This window comes from Elephantulus edwardii, unplaced genomic scaffold (assembly GCF_000299155.1).
Source record: "Elephantulus edwardii isolate Elephantulus edwardi_28Jun2011 unplaced genomic scaffold, EleEdw1.0 scaffold00063, whole genome shotgun sequence".
Lineage (NCBI taxonomy): Eukaryota > Metazoa > Chordata > Mammalia > Macroscelidea > Macroscelididae > Elephantulus > Elephantulus edwardii.
This window is the reverse complement of record NW_006399813.1, coordinates 15,691,408-15,709,973: the sequence shown is the minus strand read 5'-3', so window position 1 is coordinate 15,709,973 and position 18,566 is coordinate 15,691,408. Positions and strand designations below refer to the sequence as shown.

Sequence of the window (18,566 nt, the reverse complement as noted above, 5' to 3'; positions counted from 1 at the left end):
TTTCACAGTAGAAAAACCAATGATTTGCAGAGTGTAAATTCACTTTGAGTGTATTTGAAATACATTAGGATTCAGATGTTTTTCTTCTTTGTCACTAAAAAGCAATGCATTAGGAGAAAAAGTGGCTTATTTGTATTGTTGACTGGGAAAGTTAGATTGAAATTATCCCTCATGGAGTTCCAACTGTATATGCAATAGAGTCATTGCTGTGAAAGGTTCCTAGAATGTAAAAATCACTCCAGTCAGTCCTGATCTTGAGTCAGTATTGAAGGCAGTGATTAGCATTTTAACTCTAATAAAAAATGTAGCCATTGAATATGTGTATACCTAATGAATGTATGTGTATGGTTTTAGTAATTGAAAAATATAGCACACTCTATGTTTGTTTTTTATTTCTTGCATTAAACAGTATCACTAATATCACAAGCAAGCAAAATACACTGGAAGATTATCCAAAACCTGCTAGAACAGAACATAAACTGAGAACTACCAGGAGTTCAGGCTGAGTTTAGAAGAGGCTGTGGTACCAGAGATGTCATTGCTGATGTCAGTGGGATCCTGGCTGAGTACAGAGGATACCAGAAGAGTGTGTTTTTGTATTTTGTTGACTATGCAAAGGCATTTGAATGTGTGAATCATAGAAAACTAAGACTAACATTGAGAAGAATGGGAATTCCAGAACACTTAATTGTGCTCATGTGAAATCTATACCTAGACCAAGAAGCAGCAGATGAGGAGAACACTGCATGGTTCAAAATCAGGAAAGGTGTACATCAGTTTTTTATTCCTTCTCCGTATCTATTCATTCTGTACACTGAGCAAGCAAATTATTCAAGAATCTGGACTTGGAAGAAGAATGTGGAATCAGATTGGAGGAAGTCTCATTAACAACCTGTGCTATGATGCAGCCTTACTTGCTGAAAGTGAACAGGACTTGAAACGCCTAACTCATAGAATCAGAAAACTACAGCCTTCAACATAAAGTGCATCTCAACATCAAGAAGTACCCATCACTGGACTGATAGGCAGTATCATGATAAATGAAGCTGGAGGTGACGATTTCATTTTACTTCGTTCCACACCAAACTTGGGACCAGCCAGGAGATCAGAAAATGTATTGCGTTGAGCAAGCCTGCTGTCAGGGGTCTCTCCAAATTACTGAGGAGCAGTGATGTCAGTTTAAAGACGAAGGCATGTCTGATTCAGGCCATGGTCTTTTTAATCACTTGCTGTGCATCTGAAAGCTGGACAGAAGAATAATGAATACTTCTGAGTTTTGTTGGAGAAGAGCACCAAATATCCAATCCATGGGCTACCAAAAACAGATGTTTCTTGGGAAAAGTGCAGCCTGCAAAAAGTGATGCAGGTCTGTTCATAGGATTGTTACGAGTCATACTCAGTGACACCTAACAACAGTGTTAAGAAAAATAGGCAGCAGCCATTGACACAATATTAGGCATGCTAATGATTAAAAAAAAAAAAAAGAAAGAAAATAGGCTGTAGATATGCTATTTTGCTTTGTTTCATGCGGGTTCTCCAGTCAGCATATATTTTAATAATCACTGAGAAAAATATAATTACTTTTGGGGAAAACTACTGCATGTATTAATCAACTATGATAGTTACCTTTGATGTTATAAGCATAATGTTAGTGTGCTATTTGTTTTTAAATGAATATTTTGCTCTTTGAATCATCTCTTTTAAGTCTGTAATATTATTGGTTAACTAGTGCTGCTATAACAGATATTATAAGTAGACAGCTTTAAGAAGGGAAATTTATTTTCTTATAATTGAGAATGCTAGATGTTGAAATTCAAAATTCTAGCTCCAAGAGAAGGCATTCTCTTTGTTGATTATGTTGTTGTTGTTACGTACCATCGAGTTGGAACCAACTCCTTGCTCACCCACCATCTGGTTTTCAGAGGCAGTAAATTGCACAGGAGGAAATTACTCATCTTTCTCCTGCAGAGCAGCTGGTGAATTTGAACCATGTGCCTTTTGGTTTGCAGCATAGCTCCTTACCACTAGGCTGCCAGTGCTCCATGCTGATTCTATAAGAAGGACTTTGTTTTGCTCAGTATCTGTAGGTGTTTCTTGAAGATCTCCGCATGTCTTGCGCTGCCAAGGACCTTCCCAGGACAAGTTCAGGGTGTACTCCGTTCCTGGTCATCTTTCTTGGTGATGCTGAAGTCCCGCTATGCCCTATTTGGTTTCCTCTCCTTTTATCTCTAGTAAGAAAAAAAATTATTCAGGGTAGTCCTGAGGAAAACTCACCTTATGTCATATCAGACCTGTCATCAGATTTAGAGTATTGCAGTTCTACCTTTCATCTCTTTAATACTGCTTGATTTATCTGATCTTGGGGCAACCATTGCAGTATTTCCACTTTACGTCGTTGCATACACATATTTTCAGGGACACCGTTTAACCCATGATGATTTTGAAGGCTGAAACCAGAAATCTTTCTGGATTCTTTTTTATGTCTAGGTTTAGCCACACCAGTAGACTTGAAGCTGAAGTTGATCCCTATCCTGCAGCACATGCATCATGATGCAATCCTGGCTTCCAGTGCTCGCCAGCTGTTACAGCAGCTGGTCACGTCCTATCCTTCTACCAAAATGGTGATTGTTTCTCTGCACACTTTCACTCTGCTTGCAGCTTCATCGTTGGTTGATACACCTAAACAGGTAGTTTCTATTGTCTTTTTTAAAATTGCATTTTCTGTAATAAACTTGCTTTTTAAGTATATGATAAAAATAAGTTTTAGTAACATTAAGGTCCCTTTCCCTGATAAAGATCAGTTAAAGTCCTTTTGCTTGGTTTTTGCTTCTCTATATTCACAGTACTCATTCTACGAGCCCATGAAGAATACAGTGGAATGCTACACAGCATGCAGGAGCAACGATTTTATAACTTACTAACTCCCTTGGGAGGGACTGGAGAGCATTATGCTGGCTGAATTAACTCGGTCCCACAAGGAAAAAAACTGTATAAAACCATTGTTGTTGAATGAGTATGAGCATCGAAGGGGGAGGGGAAGTTGGAAATAGAGGCGTGTGGATGTGGGGGTAGGATGTTAACCATAGGGTTGCACAATTCACTAAGTGAAAGAAATTGGAAAAACAATGTATTCAAACTTTGTAAAAATATCAGAATAAAATAAAAAAAAAAAGAATGTAGGATGAAAAGTTTGTGTAAGAGGTATGATGTTGAAAGAAAAGAAACAAAGATAAATTGTAAAATGCCAAGCTCTGTATTAGAACATTACAGATTAAATGACAGGACTTTATTTAAGAGGAAAAAGAATCCAAACAGACTCTCTTGTGGGCATACCACTGATAAAGGTCAGAGCTATAATTTAAAACTAACCTTGAGTCAAACCTAGAAGTTTTACTAACCTTCATAGACTTTTTAATGATGATATTGGTTAACTGTATCATTCATGAAGTGACTTACTTTCTTTATAGATTCAGCTCCTATTGCAGTATTTGAAGAATGACCCCAGGAAAGCAGTGAAAAGACTTGCTATTCAAGATCTGAAATTACTTGCCAATAAAACACCACATACTTGGAGTAGAGAAAATATTCAGGTATATTGAACTTAGAGCATTAATATTTTATATACTAAGGTAATAGAAACATTTTAATAGAATACATTGCTTTGTTTCATCTTTTACATCATCTTTTAAATTGTTGGCTAGTAAAAACTTCTGAGAGCATTGTTATTTGTAGCTGAAGATACTTTATACTTTATGTAAGTATAAAATTAGTTTGTAATCGTAATTAATTGTGCTAAGATTAGTAGCCACCAGTTATGAAGAGTGCCAAGTCAGTGCTGTCCCAGGTGTTTGTGTAGCTTCATGATTTCTGACATCAGCAGCCCTTCCTTTGTTCACTTCCCTAGCCCCTCTGTGTCCCTTGGGTTTGATAGTTCGCTGGAATAGCTCCTAGAGACCTGGACCAGTCAGAGGAATGGCTTACGTAACAGCAGGTATACAGGCCAGTTTTGCAGAGATTGGTTAGTATTGTAAACTATTAGTTGAAGGCAAGTGTCCCAAAAAAGAATAAAGGATTTTTATAGGATAATATATGTTTTTGTAAGTATTTGTAATACTTAATTTAAAAATATGTACTTTTTTAATGCCTTTCTTTCCTTCTCAGAAAGTTTTCTCCATGTGGCCAACTTGAGTGTTTTGGTATTATTGGAATGAATGTGCTCAAATAATTAGTCATTTTCTCAAAACTTAAATAATTTTTCATAATATTTAAATATACCAGGGAAATAGAATTCTAATGATTTAACCTAACAAAATAGTAGTATATCAACTTCAGATTTGAACTTTCAATTACAAAAAACACACATCATTTTTTCCTGGCTTTCTTTCATTCGTAGCATCCGTTCTTACCACTGATTTGTTTTTTGTTGATATTCCAGGTTCAAATTGTGTTCATTTCATTGCTCATTTTTTTTTAGTATGTTCACTGGTATTATAATTTCCTTGTGGATTTAAATATCTTTATTTAAATGCTTTTGGGTTTAATGTTTTAAAACCTGAAAAAAAGGGAAGTTCTAAATCAAGTTCCAAGTATAATGTTATTATTTAGGTGGTTGTTGTTGATTGCCATTAAGTTGAGTGTGACTCATAGCGACCCTATGAACAAAAGGTCTGAAGCCTTTCTATAACTATTGTCATTTATCAAAATTCATAGAATTTCCAGAGGCATGTTGTTTAGGAAGTGGATGCCTCTCCTACTTCCAGTCAAACCAGTTTCATCGGTGGAAAGAATCACTGGAGAAGCTCAATATCATTTCTGAAAACTAGACGAGGTGCTGATTGTGGAATAGACCATCAACTAGTCATGCAAGTTCTTAGTAAAACTGAAGAAAAACAACTATGAGATATCATTTCACCCCAGTCAAAATAGCAAAATTTAACAGAACAGCAAGCAACAAATGCTGGCGAGGTTGTGGAGAAACTGGAACCCTGATTCACTGTTGGTGGGAGTGTAAAATGGTGCAAGCCCTGTGGAAAGCAGTATGGCGCTTTCTCAAAAAGTTGCAAATAGAGATACCATTTGACCCAGCAATTCCACTACTGGGAATATACCCTGAAGAGACCATAGCTGACATCCAAGCAGATATATGCACACCCATGTTTATTGCAGCTTTGTTCACAATAGCAAGGAGTTGGAAACAACCTAAGTGCCCATCAACAAACGAATGGCTAGAGAAGCTGTGGTATATTCGCACAATGGAATACTATGCTGCATTAAAAAACAAGGAACTCATGCAATATTATTCAAAATGGTTGACTCTGGAGAACATTATGCTGAGTGAAATATCCCAGTCACAAAAGGACAAATATTACATGATGCCACTGTTGTAGAATGGGACTGTCCTTGGGGCTGGGGAGAGACTGAGTGGGATGGGTTCAGTAATGTGTACTGCACTGAAACAGAGGAGGGAGAGAACCGTTTAAAAGATAGATGTAACTGGGTATTTCTGTCATCACAGGAGACTAGAGCGAGGGCTGCATGGTGGAGGGGACCTGGGGGAGGGTTTGTAAAACAATGAAAGAATCTTTTCTTTTACTTTTCCATAATTTTTGGACTCATGTACTTATAACTTGTTAGTCAAATTTGTGTCTTCTAGGTTGCAACACCCCCATGATACATCTTCAAGGATATGTACATGTACAGCCAAGCACAATCAATAAGAGTGCATCTGAATTCCAAAATCAATCTCCATAATAGTCTATGTGTTTCCTACTGCCAAAGGGGCCCTTTAGAGTAGTGAGAGAAGATCTTCACCCTGAAACCCACAGCGTCCCTTTTCAGCAGGAAGTAGCTAAGAGAATACGCCGTCCCCTTTTCCTTATGACTCAGGGTGAAGTCTCTCTCAGGGAGGAGTGGTAGGGAATGGCAAAGGATACACTGACAAAGAAGATTAATCAGAACTGGCTTTGACAAGCACTGTGGCTTTTGGACAAGAACAAACTGGGAGGAGGGTAGAGAGAATAGTGCAACAATGAATGAGTGGAAGCCCAAAATCTCTGTAAATGTTTATGAAAATTAATAAAATATAATTATAGAAAAAAAACAAAACAAAAACAACTGAAGAACATTAAGTCAAATCCAGAGGAATCGAAATTTGATCTTGAGTCTATTCCACTTGAATTTCAGTACCATCCCAGGAACAGGTTTGAGGCTTTTGAACACTAAAGAGCGAAGACGACCAGATGAGCTGTGGGAGGATATCAAGAGTATCATTCAGTTTTAATTCTTGGTGATCCCTACGTAGCCATGAGTAGATTGATAGTCATTAAAACGTGTTTTTTATGCTGTATACTTTGACAAATCTTTCTGTTGGATGATTAGCTTATGATAAATGACAGCTAAAACCTGTATTGAAGGATGCCAGGTTGAATAAACTTGTAAATTAATCTAAAAAGAAAATATCATTCAAGAATAATGCAGAAGGTCATTACAAAGACAGAAGAGGAGGAAAAGACCAAAATGGATATCAGAAGAGACTGAATATTATACTAGAATGCCAAGAAGTCAGAGCAAAGGGAAGAAATCAAGAAGTTAAGAAGCTGAACAGAAGAGTTCAAAGGGCAGCACAGGAAAATCAAAGTATAAATGTGCTAAGAGCTGGGGTCAGAAAATCAAAAGGGTCTAACTCACTCCGCATTTCTTAAGCTGAAGGAACTGAAGAACAAATTCAGGCCTCGAGTTGCAATACTTAATGATGCTTTGGGCAGAATATTAAATGATTCCAAGAAGCATTAAAAGAAGATGGAAGGAGGGGGAGCTCTGGTGGCCTAGTGGCAAGGAGCTGCAACTACAATCCCAGAGGCGAACGGTTCAAACCCACTAGATGCTCTGCCGGGGAACGAGGGACAATCTCCTCCTGTACCAGTCAGATCTGATTTGACGGTACACACACACACAAATAATAAAATAAAAAAAAGAAGATGGAAGGAGTATATAGAATCAATCATTATACCAAAATGAATTGGCCGACAGAGAAGAATTTTATGAAACAACATATGATCAGGAGCCTTTGGTGATGAACGAGGAAGTTCAGGCTGCTCTGAAGGAATTGGCATAAAACAAAGCCCTAGGAATTGACATATCGATTGACATATTTCAACAAACAGACACTGCCCTAGATGTGCTCACCAAGTTGTGCCAAGAAATCGATAGAACAACTACATTACCAGCTAACTGGAAGAGATCCATGTTTGTTCCCATTCTAAAAAAAACAAAAAAAACCAGTGACCCAACAGAATGTAGAAATTATTGAACAGTATCCTTAATATCACATACAAACAAGATCATGCTGAAAATTATCCAAAAACAGCACATCGACAGAGAACTGCCAGATGTGCAGGCTGGGTTTAGAAGAGACTCTGGTACTAGGGATATTTTCGCTAATGTTAGATGGATCTTCGCTGAAAGCATAGTGTACCAGAGGAATATCTGTGTATCATTGACTATGCAAAGGCGTTTGACTGTGTGGATCACAACAAACTGTGGCTGACTCTGAGAAGAATGAGAATCCTAGAATACTTGATTGTGCTTATGTGAATCCTATACTTGGACCAGAAAACAACAAAATAGAGCTCTGTTGACCTAGTGGACAGAAAGTTAAGCTACCAAGCCCAAGGTGGGTGATTTTAATCTGCAGCCCTCAGGCCTGGTTTAAATTGTTTTCTGTCAGACATTCTTCCGAGATAACTCGTGGTTGCTGTGATGCTCAACATTGTGATACTGATGTGCCAAATGGAATAATGGTTACCCATGGTGGACAGTGTTTGTTGGAGCTTCCCAGTTAAATCAAGCTTGGAAACAGGAGTGGCATCCACTTCCGAAATGGCTTGCCTCTGGAAACTCTTTGAACATGGAGAAATGACCAAAGTTACACAAGTGTTCAAGTCTTCCATTCATAGGGTCGCTATGAGACGTCTACTACCCGACGACACTTAACAACAACAACAGCAGCATACTTGGAGGCAGTCGTCAGAACAGAGCAATGAATCACTGCATGGTTCAAAATCAGGTGTATACCAGGCATGCATCCTATCTCCTTACCTTTTCAATCTAGATGCAGAACAGATCATCCAAGAGGCTAGGCTCTATGAGGAGGAATGTGCCATCAGGATTAGAGAAGAGTCATCAACAACCTATGTTATGCAGATGAAACAAACTTGCTGAAATTGAGGAGGACCTGAGACATTTCCTGCAGAAGGTTAAAGACTGCAGCCTTTAATATGGATTGAAGCTCAACATTAAGAAAACAAAGATTCTCACCACTGGGCCAATTGGCAGCATCATAATAGATGGTGAAGAGATTGAGATTTTTAACAGCTTCAGCTCCATAATCAACACTCTTGGTACCAGCAGCCAGGAGAGCAAAAGACGAATTGCATTAGGAAAGTCCGCTGCTAGGGACCTCTCCAGAGTCCTGAAAAGCAACAGTGTCAGTCTAGAGACTAAGGCCTTAGCCCATGCCTTAACCCATGGTCTTTGCAGTTACTTGCTATGCGTCAGAAAGCAGAACAATGACTAAGGATGATAGAAGAATTGATGCCTGTGAATTTTGGTGCCAGAAAAAGCGTATTGAATATATACCATGAACTCCTAGAAGAACAAACAGGCTTGTCCTGGAGAGGGTGAAACTAGGCTGCTCCTTGGAGGCAAGGATTTTGAAACTCTGTCTGACATACTTTGAGAATGTTGCAAAGAGCAACCGGTCCTTGGAGAGGGACATCATGCTTAGGAGTGTGGAGGGAGATGGATTGATTCAGTGACTGGGGTAATGGGGCTAGTTGACAGGCTGGTGCAACATAGAGCAGGGTCCAGAGCTATTGTACACAGTCACAGTTAGTTGCAAGTGACTCAACAGCACAGCAACAACAACAACAACGAATTTCATAAGAGTGAAGAATCTGTTTTAATGTGTCTATGTTTTCCTTTGGACTTTTTTTGGGGCTTGGCAAATTAATATCCATTTTAGTTACTGTTAATAATTATTAATAGTTTGTAATATTTTCATGTTAAGTCTTACCTGAAGAGGATTTTTTTATACATGATTTCTAAACTCAGTATAATTTTTTATTTTGGGTTTTCTCAAATACATAATTTATTTTGGGCATTATTTCTCCTGGAGTGTCTGATTTGTACTTTTGTCGATACTAGGAGAAATGGCAGAAGATTAAATTTAAATTATGTCTTTTATAGTCTTGCTCTTTGCATTTAGTACAATGGAAACTAAATTAAGTAGGTGTACATGACAAAATACTTTTAAACATAACATTTTTATCTTCAAGATCCTGGCCTTATTTTTCCCCTATGCTTCTCTGGCACATACACCTAGTGAGTGGCCAGCTCTGTTCCAGTGGACGGAAACCCTGTTTTTAGGGAATGACCTAGAATTTAGTAATTCAGGACAGATACTCTGATTGAGCGATGTGTAAGGCTAACATAGAGAGATAAACTCAGAGAGAATCCTCTGAGGGAGGAATAATGTTGTTGTTGTGTACCATAGAGTCAAAACCGATCCACAGCTGACTGACCCTCCAGCAGCTTTTCAGAGGCATTAAATCGCAGGGCAGGAGATTGCCTGGCCTACCACAGAGCCTCTGGTGGCCTTGAATGCCTTTGGGATTGTAGAGCAACTTCTTGGCACTAAAACTCGCTGAGGGAGAAATAGGGGCTCCATTTGAAAAGATAGTTTTCCTTTTGTGTTGATAGGAAAAACAATCCTGACAAAAATGCTTCCATGATAGATTAGTTCTTGAAACAGAAAGATGAACCATATTTCGTCAGTGAAATATGGCTGATATCCTGTTTTGGGGGAAATAAGTGATCAGCTCTACTTAAGAATTTGAATCCTAAACCTTTAAATCAATATAAAAAATACTGAGCATTTTCAGTCCCCAGTACTGTACTGAGTGCCAGCAAATCAGAACATAACCTTGTACGTAATTTTATCATTAGATTTTCTAACATTTTTCCAGTTTTTAGTATTAGAACCTTCTGTTATTTCTTTAAAATTATTAATGTCATTATCATCTTATATAAAATGGCTGACTTGCCTCCTTGCTTCTTCTAAACAGTTAAATATCTATTATACACAAAATATTTTACTAAAAATAAAGGACATGGTCCTTTCCTTCTGGGACTCTTTGGTTGGAATATTAGTAATAAGTGCAAGTTTATTAACAGTAAAGGGCTGGACCATTTGGATAATAAAAAATTAATTGGAAAGACCCTGTTTTTAATGTTTTCTATTAAACTTGAAAAACACCATCTGTGGTTGCTGCTTTAGAATTGAGAAAGGTATGCATCAGGACTGTATTCTTTCTCTATGTTCTGCTGTGTTCTGAGCAAATCATTAAAAAAGCTGGACTGTCTGAAGAAGAATATGGCAGCAAGATTGGAGGAAGACTCATCAGCAGCTTGTGTTATGCATGTAACACATCCTTGCTTGCTGAAAGTGAAGAGAACTTGAGGCACTTGCTACAAAAGATAAAGGACTACAGCCTTCAATATGGATTACATTTCAACATCAAGAAAGAAAAAAAATCCTCACCACTGAGCCAATAGGTAACACAATGATAGATGATGAAAAGATTGAAATTGTCAATGATTTCATCTTGCTTAGATCACAAACAACAACCTACATTCCAGCGGTCAGGCGATCAGGAAACAGCATTGGGAAGGTCTGCTGTCAGTTACTTTTCCAAAGTCCTGAAAAGTCTTGGTGTCACTTTAAAGACTAAGGTGCACCTGATGTAAGCTATGGCCTTTCTAATCACTTGCTGTGCATCTGAGAGCAATGAATAAGGATGGCAGGTGTCTTTAAGTTGAGGGGTTGGAGAAGAGTACTGAGTATCCTGTGGACTGCCAAAAATAAGAAAACAGCTATGTCTTGAATAAAGTGCAACTAGAAGCTCCTTACAGGCTTGGAAGAAGCAACTTCATCTCACGTACTTTGAATACCTTTTAGGAGAGGCTTTTTTTTTTTTTTTTTTTTTCCCTTTTAGGGTTAGCAAAAGATTAAAAGACCCACAGGGAGATGGATTGATACAGTGCCTCTGGCAATGGGCCCAAATGTCAGGGATGATAAAAATGGCCCAGGGTAGGCCAGAGTTCAGATCTTTTGTTCATAGGCTGAAGTTGTAGGACTTTGCTTCTTTTATTGTCCTTATCACTTCTCTGAGACATTCTAAAGGTCACTGGGCTTCTTACTGCTAATTGATTCTTTTTCCTCATAAATTTAATACCTTTTTTTGTTTGCATCTGTTTATCTTCACTTCTTTGGTACTTGATTACACTTTTTTTTCTCCTCATTGATACCCTGTTATTTCCTTTTTCCCTTATTTTTTTGACATATCTTTTTATTGTATTCTGATTTATTTACAAAGTTTGAATACATTGTTTTTCACAAAAGATCCTTCACCTTTCCTTCACCCCACCCACTCATTGAATTGTGCAACCCTGTGATTAACACTCTACCCCTCTACCCTCACTGCTCTATTTCCACCCTTTCCCCTCCATATCTACCCTCCTTCACCCTTTCAGATCCTCATACTCATTCTACAATAAAGGTTTTATACAATATTTGTCCTTGTGGGACTGAGTTAGTTCACTCAGCATAATGCTCTCCATCCCTTCGAAGTTAGGTAGTAATTTACAAAATCATTGTTCCTTTAAAAAACAAAACAAACAGAAACAACAACAACAACAAAAATTGTCGTTCCTGCATGTGGTGTAGTTTTCCATTGTGTGACTATACCGTAATTTCTCAGTCCATCCGAGATTGTGGTTGGACATCTGGGCTGTTTTTGATGTTCTTGCTGGCAATAAGAGAGATGCAAATCAAAATCGCAATGAGATACCATCTCACTCTAGTTAAAAGAGACAAAGTTTAACAGGACAGCAAGTAATAAATATTGGAAAGGATGTGGTGAGATAGGAATTCTTACATTGTTGGTGGGTTTGTGCAGTGTAACAACCACTCCTGAAGGCAGTTGGACAGCTTCCTCAAAAAGCTGAACATAGAAATTACATATGACCCAGTTATTCCACTGCTTGGAATATACCCCAAGAAAATGAGAACTGAGGCTCAAATGGAATCTTACACACCAATGTTCGTAGCAGCATTATTCTCCATTGCAAGACACTTGGTTATTCTTATTTATTCTTTCTACTCACTTAATTATTATGCCTTGTCTGTATTCTTCACTGCCCCCTATCTACAGAATTTTGTCCCTCTTTACTTTCTTCTGTTTATTCTCTGCAGTTCTGTATGTGCAACCTCCAACAGTCTTGTGTGCATTGCTCTCTAGCATACTAGTTTGGTATGAGTTGCGGATTGTGTTGAGCTTAGTTAATCTTACTTACAACAAATGCCACCCCATTTGTAAAAAGAATGTGGGCAGCATAGGGACAGCCAAGTCTGACCTCCACAAACTGGAACTGTGTCTGTCAACAAAATCCACAGTACAACTATAAGGTCAGACATGGTCCCCCATGCTCCTACACCCATGCTTCTACACATACTTCTATGACTTTCAACACCAAGCTTACTGCTCTGAAATCCATTACAGTGACCACACAAGTTTTAAAGAACCATACTTATAGTTGTGGGATTTATTAAGGATATTAACAGGCTTTAATTCAGGCCAGCAGCATGAAACAATTCCTCAGTCCAGACCTTTTTAAAGTGTGGCCATTATTACAAAGTTTCCTTAGTTCTGCCAGTTACAGCCTCTTTCCTTAGGCCTCCAGCAAGTTTGGGTGAAGGACTCTGGTGGGCTCTGTAAGACAGCAAGCGCAGTCTCATGTCATTCTCCGGTTCTCGGCTGAGGCTGCTGTTGCTCTTGTGTAGACCCTGGTCTGGCTAGCATAATAATCTCTGTCCTCAAAGGACTCACACTGCATCCTATTTCTTGTTGATACTTAGATTCCCAATTTCTGCTGCTAAAACCACTATATTTAAACTAGTGGAATGGCAAGACTGGTCAACAGAACAAAACATTACTGTGTCCTGCACAATCCAGAGATTTGAGTCCTTAACCATTTTTGTTTCTGCCTTTTATTCACTGCAGTTCCGTTTATGCCTAGGCATTTTTGCAGCCACTATGTCAATCTATCTTCTTGAGAGTCTTTCTCTTTTTCACTGACCCTATGTTTTATCAACATCCAGGGACTGGTCCCTCCTGATAACATGTCCATAGTATGTAAGTTGGAGTCTTGCCCATTCTTGTCCCTAAGGAGCTTTCTTGATGTACTTCCGAGACAGATTTGTTTGATCTTTTGGCAGTCTATGACACAGTCAGTATTTTTTGCCAACACAACAATTTATATAAATCAGCTCTTCATTCTTCTTATTCTTTACCCTACTTTTGAATTTAACATTTATACATGATGATTGAAAATATCATGGCTTGTGTAACGTGCCCCTTAGATTTTAGATTAACATCTTTTCAGGAGATTTATCCAATGTGATACATCGTTAGATTTCTTGACTGCTACTTCCATGGGAATTGTGGATTGTTCTGTCATCTCTTTATTATGCCCTTGTTGTTGTGCACCGTGGAGTCAGAACCTACCCATAGCTGACCCTCTAGTGGGTTTTCAGAGGCAGTTAATGAATCACACAGGAGGAGATAGCTCTTAATTATAGTATTGTTTATTGGTTCAGTTATGAAAAATCCCTCCCCCCTTGAAATTAAAAACGAATCCCTACTGAAGGCTGTAGTCTACTAGCATCATCTGCAAGCGCTTTGTGCCTCTTGGCTTTCAGAAAGTAAGATTGACATGTGCATATCATGTATTGTGAATGAATCTTCTTCCAATCCTGATACCTTATTCTTTGTAATAACTTCGAGGTTTTTGGATTATTTGCTCAGCATACAATTTATATAACTATGGTGAAAAGATACAACCCCAAGGCACAGCTTTTCTCATTTTAAACCAGGTAATAGATCCTTGTTCTGTTCAGATAACTACCTCTTAATTTATAGAGAGCTCTGGTGGCCTATTGGCAAGCTTCACTGTAATCCTGAAGGCATGTGGTTCGAGGCCAGCAGCTGCTCACAGGGAGAAGAATGGGAAATCTCCTGTGTGATTTAACTGCCTCTGAAAACCTGTCAGAGGGTCAGCTATGGGTCTCTTCCAACTCTACAGAACACAGCAACAAGAATTTATATATGGTTTCCACTCAAGCATAATTAGATGTTCTAGGATTATCATTCTTCACAGTGTTATCTGTAATTGTGTTATGATTCACGGAATTGAATGCTTTTGTAAATTAAGTAAATCACTGGTAAATATTTTTACAATTTTCTATGCTTTCAGCTAACATCCATCTGACATAAGCAGTTATGTTCCATTTTCCATGTCATCTTCTGAATCCAGCTTGAGTTTCTGCAGTTCTCTGTCAGTATACTGCTCTAACCATTTTATAGTTATCGGACAAGAGTTTGGGCAAGTCTGCTGTCAGGGATCTCCACATTACGGAGAAGCAGTGTCAGTTTAAGGACTAAGGTGCACCTGATCCAGGCCTGATCTTTTCAATTACTTGTAATGCACCTTAGAGCTGCACAGTGAATAAGGGTGGCAGAAGAAGAATCAATGCCTTTAAATTGTGGAAAAGAACACTGAATATCCCATGGACTGCCAAAATCGAACAGTTATATCTTGGGAAAAATGCCGCCAGAATACTTCTTGGAGGCTATGATAATGAAATTTCGTCTTACATAAGGTTGTGCATGTTGCTAGGAGATGCTTCTCCTTGGAAAGGGTTATTATGCTTGGAAAGGTGAAGGGTCAGTGGAAGAGGAAGACTCAGAGAAGGGTTGACATAGTGGATGTAGTAATGGGCTTATGTGTGTAAGGCGTGGTGAGGATGGCACAGTACATCAAACTTACGGGGCAGGGTTCAGATCTGTTGTTCTTGACAGATATACAGCCATTTACCTTACAGTCTACCTTCCAACTCTTAGTGGATAAGTCTGTTTTTTCTTCTCATTTTGAGTTGTGCCACATCATTAGATGAAGGTCTCAAAAGCTTACTTTGTCCATGACATTCAGATCAACTCTGTTTTGTGAAGGCGGTGCAAAGCAGTTATATTTTGAGTGTGTTCCTACTTGAGGAGCTCATCTTCCGCTCTTCTGGCATTACATCAGTGTTCTGCAGCAATTTGCAAGACATTTTTTATCACTGGCCTCTTTTAGTTTGTAAAGATGTAGATTGCCAGGTCCTTGTTCTGGTCAGTCTTGGTCTCTACTGAAGTTCTGCTGAAACTGGTCCACCCTGAATGATCTTGGTCATATTTGACATACTGGTAGCAGAGCTCCCAGCAACACGCAAAAACTACAGTGCACCAGACTTAGAGATGCAGAATGTACATTACCATGGTCAAAATGCAAAAGCTGTAAAAAGTGTATAATGAAACTCTCTCATTTACTCTTCTCCTTCCAGCCAGCTAGCTCCTTTGCCCAGTTGCAACCATTGCCTGAAATATTTTTTTAAAAATAATTTTGATGAACATTTACAGAGATTTTGATTTCCATTCATTGCTGCACGTCTACACACACACACACACCCGGTCGTTCCTCTCTTGGAAAAGTAAAAGAAACACTTCCTCCCTGGTACACAATCCCCCCACACCCCTCCCACTGCCCCAAGATTTGCCTGAAATCTTGAATACACTTCTGGAGGTGTTTTATGTGAAAACCGGCTTTTAATCCCATTTTACAGACCAAGACACTGAAACTCAAAGATTTCACAAAATGGCTCAGGTGATAGAGTTGGTAAGTAGGTGGCAGAGTCAGTATTTTAATACAAGTCTTTCAATTAAGAATTTCCAATTCCAAATGCCTTATGGATTTCACTTCACCTTATATTTTCCTTCCTTTTTCTCACTTTATTATCATACAGTCTCAATCTTCTTAAAGGAAGTTATTGCCCTCTGGTGACCAGGCTTGAAATTTTTTAATAATCATTGGATGTTTACTGATTTGCTTGTATGTTACTCTCTTGGAGAACATCTCATATACTCATTCTATGCTTTACACCCCAACCATCCACTCTAATTTAGGCTGTTACCACTCTCTGTCAGGATTACTGCCATAGGTCCTCAATTGATTGCCTTAATTCTCAGCTCCCTTTGTTACATTTTATGTACCATTGTGAGAATAATCTTCCCTCATAGTTTAGTTTCCGTTTCCTCTCTGGTGGCTTTGTGTTTTCATCCACTATAAATTCCTCTGCTTAACCTTCAGAACTCTCTAATGTGACCTAATCTTTCCTGTTCAACATTTATGTCTCTTAGTCCATCCATTAGGGATCTGTTGTCTTTATCACTCTGTGTACCGACCTAATTACTAGAATTTTTGTTTGCATTTCCTGCCATAACTAGAAACCTGGGTCCATCATTCAGGTCCATTTCTATTTCATTGTGATCGTCATTTTTGTTGTTCCTGCCACTTTTTATTAGTAACTAGCTTTTCTTTCAACTGAAAAAGAAATGCAATTTCTCCTGCTATCTGAAAGTAAAGTATTCCTGTGGAACCTTTCTTAAACCTAAATGGAATAAAGCAATGAAGCAATTAACATTAGTTTATGTGGAGAAAAATTTTGAGCATTTTCAGCCTACTAAATCATAATCAAGTAACAGTAAAATCTGAAATAGCTCATGTAATGTTCACAAACACATTTCAAAGCTATGGCTCTTGATCTTGATCCTCAGGAAGGAGTTTGCCATTCTTGCTCCCTGGGACCTCTTTAACATCTTACTATAAAACACACTGAACAGTAGTTTGCTTTTTTGTTTTGAGGGCATTTTTTGGTAGAGGGGAAATCTTTTGCAAGAACAGATCACTGGGAATAGGAAAAAAACCAAGAGAATACATACAAAATTATAGAATTAATTTATTTTTTTATTATTAATTTTAATGAAAATTTACAGAGACTTTAGATTTCCTGTCATTCATTGTTGCACTTTTCTCCCTGCCCACCCCTCCCTGCACCAGTTCACTCTTCTCTTTGAAAAGTAAAAGAAAAATGCTTTCATTGTTTTACAATCCCTCCCCCCAAGTCCACTCCACTATGAAGCCTTTGTTGTGGACTCCTGTCATGACAGTAATACCTAATCACATATCCCTTTTAAACCGTTTTCTCCCTTATCTGTTTCAGTGCATTATACATAATTTATCCCATCTTTCTCAGTATCCCCCCAGCCCTGATATCAGCCCCGTTTTACAGCAGTGGCACTATGCAGTATTTGTCCTTTTGTGACTGAGATGTTCGTATTTACGTTGTTTTCAACTCTTTGCTATTGTGAACAAAGCTGTGATAAACATGGGTGTGCATATATCTGCTTGGGTGGCAGTTATGGTTTCTTTGGGAAAAATGATAGAATTAATTTCTGTTTATTAATTTTTTAATACAGTTTCACTTTATTCCTACGGATAAGCTTGAAAATATGTACCCTCGTCACATACTCATCACTTCACAATAATGAGGTTGCGGATGACTTTTTTCCTTCTCCCTGTCATCTTGTTTATCTTCTTTACATTCTATTCTTCCTTTGTCTAAGGATATTTTATTTGAGTGTAAGTTTACAGAGCAAATTTTCTATTCAACCATTTATACATATTTTATGACATTCTTCCCTTCGATTCTTATTTCCATTAATCCTACCATTCTACCCCCTTCTAGCTTCTGAGCTTTATCGCTGGGCAAATACATCACTTTAAATCTTGTGCCATTTGATTATTCTAAGAAATGAGTACATTTTTTTTGTGTTACTGTTTATCTTATAGGACAATTTATTGTTTGGCTAAAAATTGAGCTCAATGGTGAATTTCATTTCAGGTTTGACAATTAACTAAAGGCAGTAGTCCCAAAGAATCCACCAATTTCTATGAGATTAAGATATATGGCCTTTATTATATTTTAAAAATTTTGTTCCATATTTTTCTCCCACTCTGTCCAGGACCTTCTCCTGTGATCTCTTTTGTAATGTTCAGTAGTAGTAGCCACACACCAGCTAGTTTTTCTATTCTTGAGGTCATGGAGGTGGAGCTTCCTATGATCCATTCGTCTCTTGGACTAATTATTTTTTTCTATTTTGTGTTATTTTTGTATTGTGATTTTAACAAAAGTTTACAGAAAACTTGGACTTCCATCCACTCATTGTTGCACATTTTCCTCACTAATCTTCCCCCAGTTGGCTTTTCTTTTTTTTAAGAATTCATTCATTATTGCAGTTTCCTCCCCCGTCCCCCAGTCCACCTCTTATTTTGGACTGTTGTCATGCAAATGATGCCTAATCATATCTTCGTTTTAAAAAATTCTTTCCCTCATCTGTTCCAATACAGTGTTCATTATTGAATCCCTCTTTTCTTAGTTTCCCCTGACCCCCAATGTCAGTCCTGTTTAATAACAGAGGCATTATGCAGTATTGTCCTTCTGTGACTAAGATATTTCACTCAGCATAATGTTCTCCAGCGTCACCCATTTTGTATATGAGTTCCTTTTTTCA

General features: G+C 38.1%; 1 protein-coding gene across 4 annotated transcripts in view; it reads left to right on the top strand.

The window, feature by feature from the left end:
* Positions 1-18,566, top strand: part of INTS7 (integrator complex subunit 7) — a 126,733-nt gene that overhangs the window by 35,359 nt on the left and 72,808 nt on the right. For all 4 annotated transcript variants that reach the window (XM_006887966.1, XM_006887964.1, XM_006887963.1 and 1 more), the window contains 2 exons: positions 2,488-2,687; positions 3,468-3,590. In XM_006887966.1, coding sequence (XP_006888028.1) covers positions 2,488-2,687; positions 3,468-3,590 — 323 coding nt within the window. The remainder of the gene's footprint in view (positions 1-2,487; positions 2,688-3,467; positions 3,591-18,566) is intronic.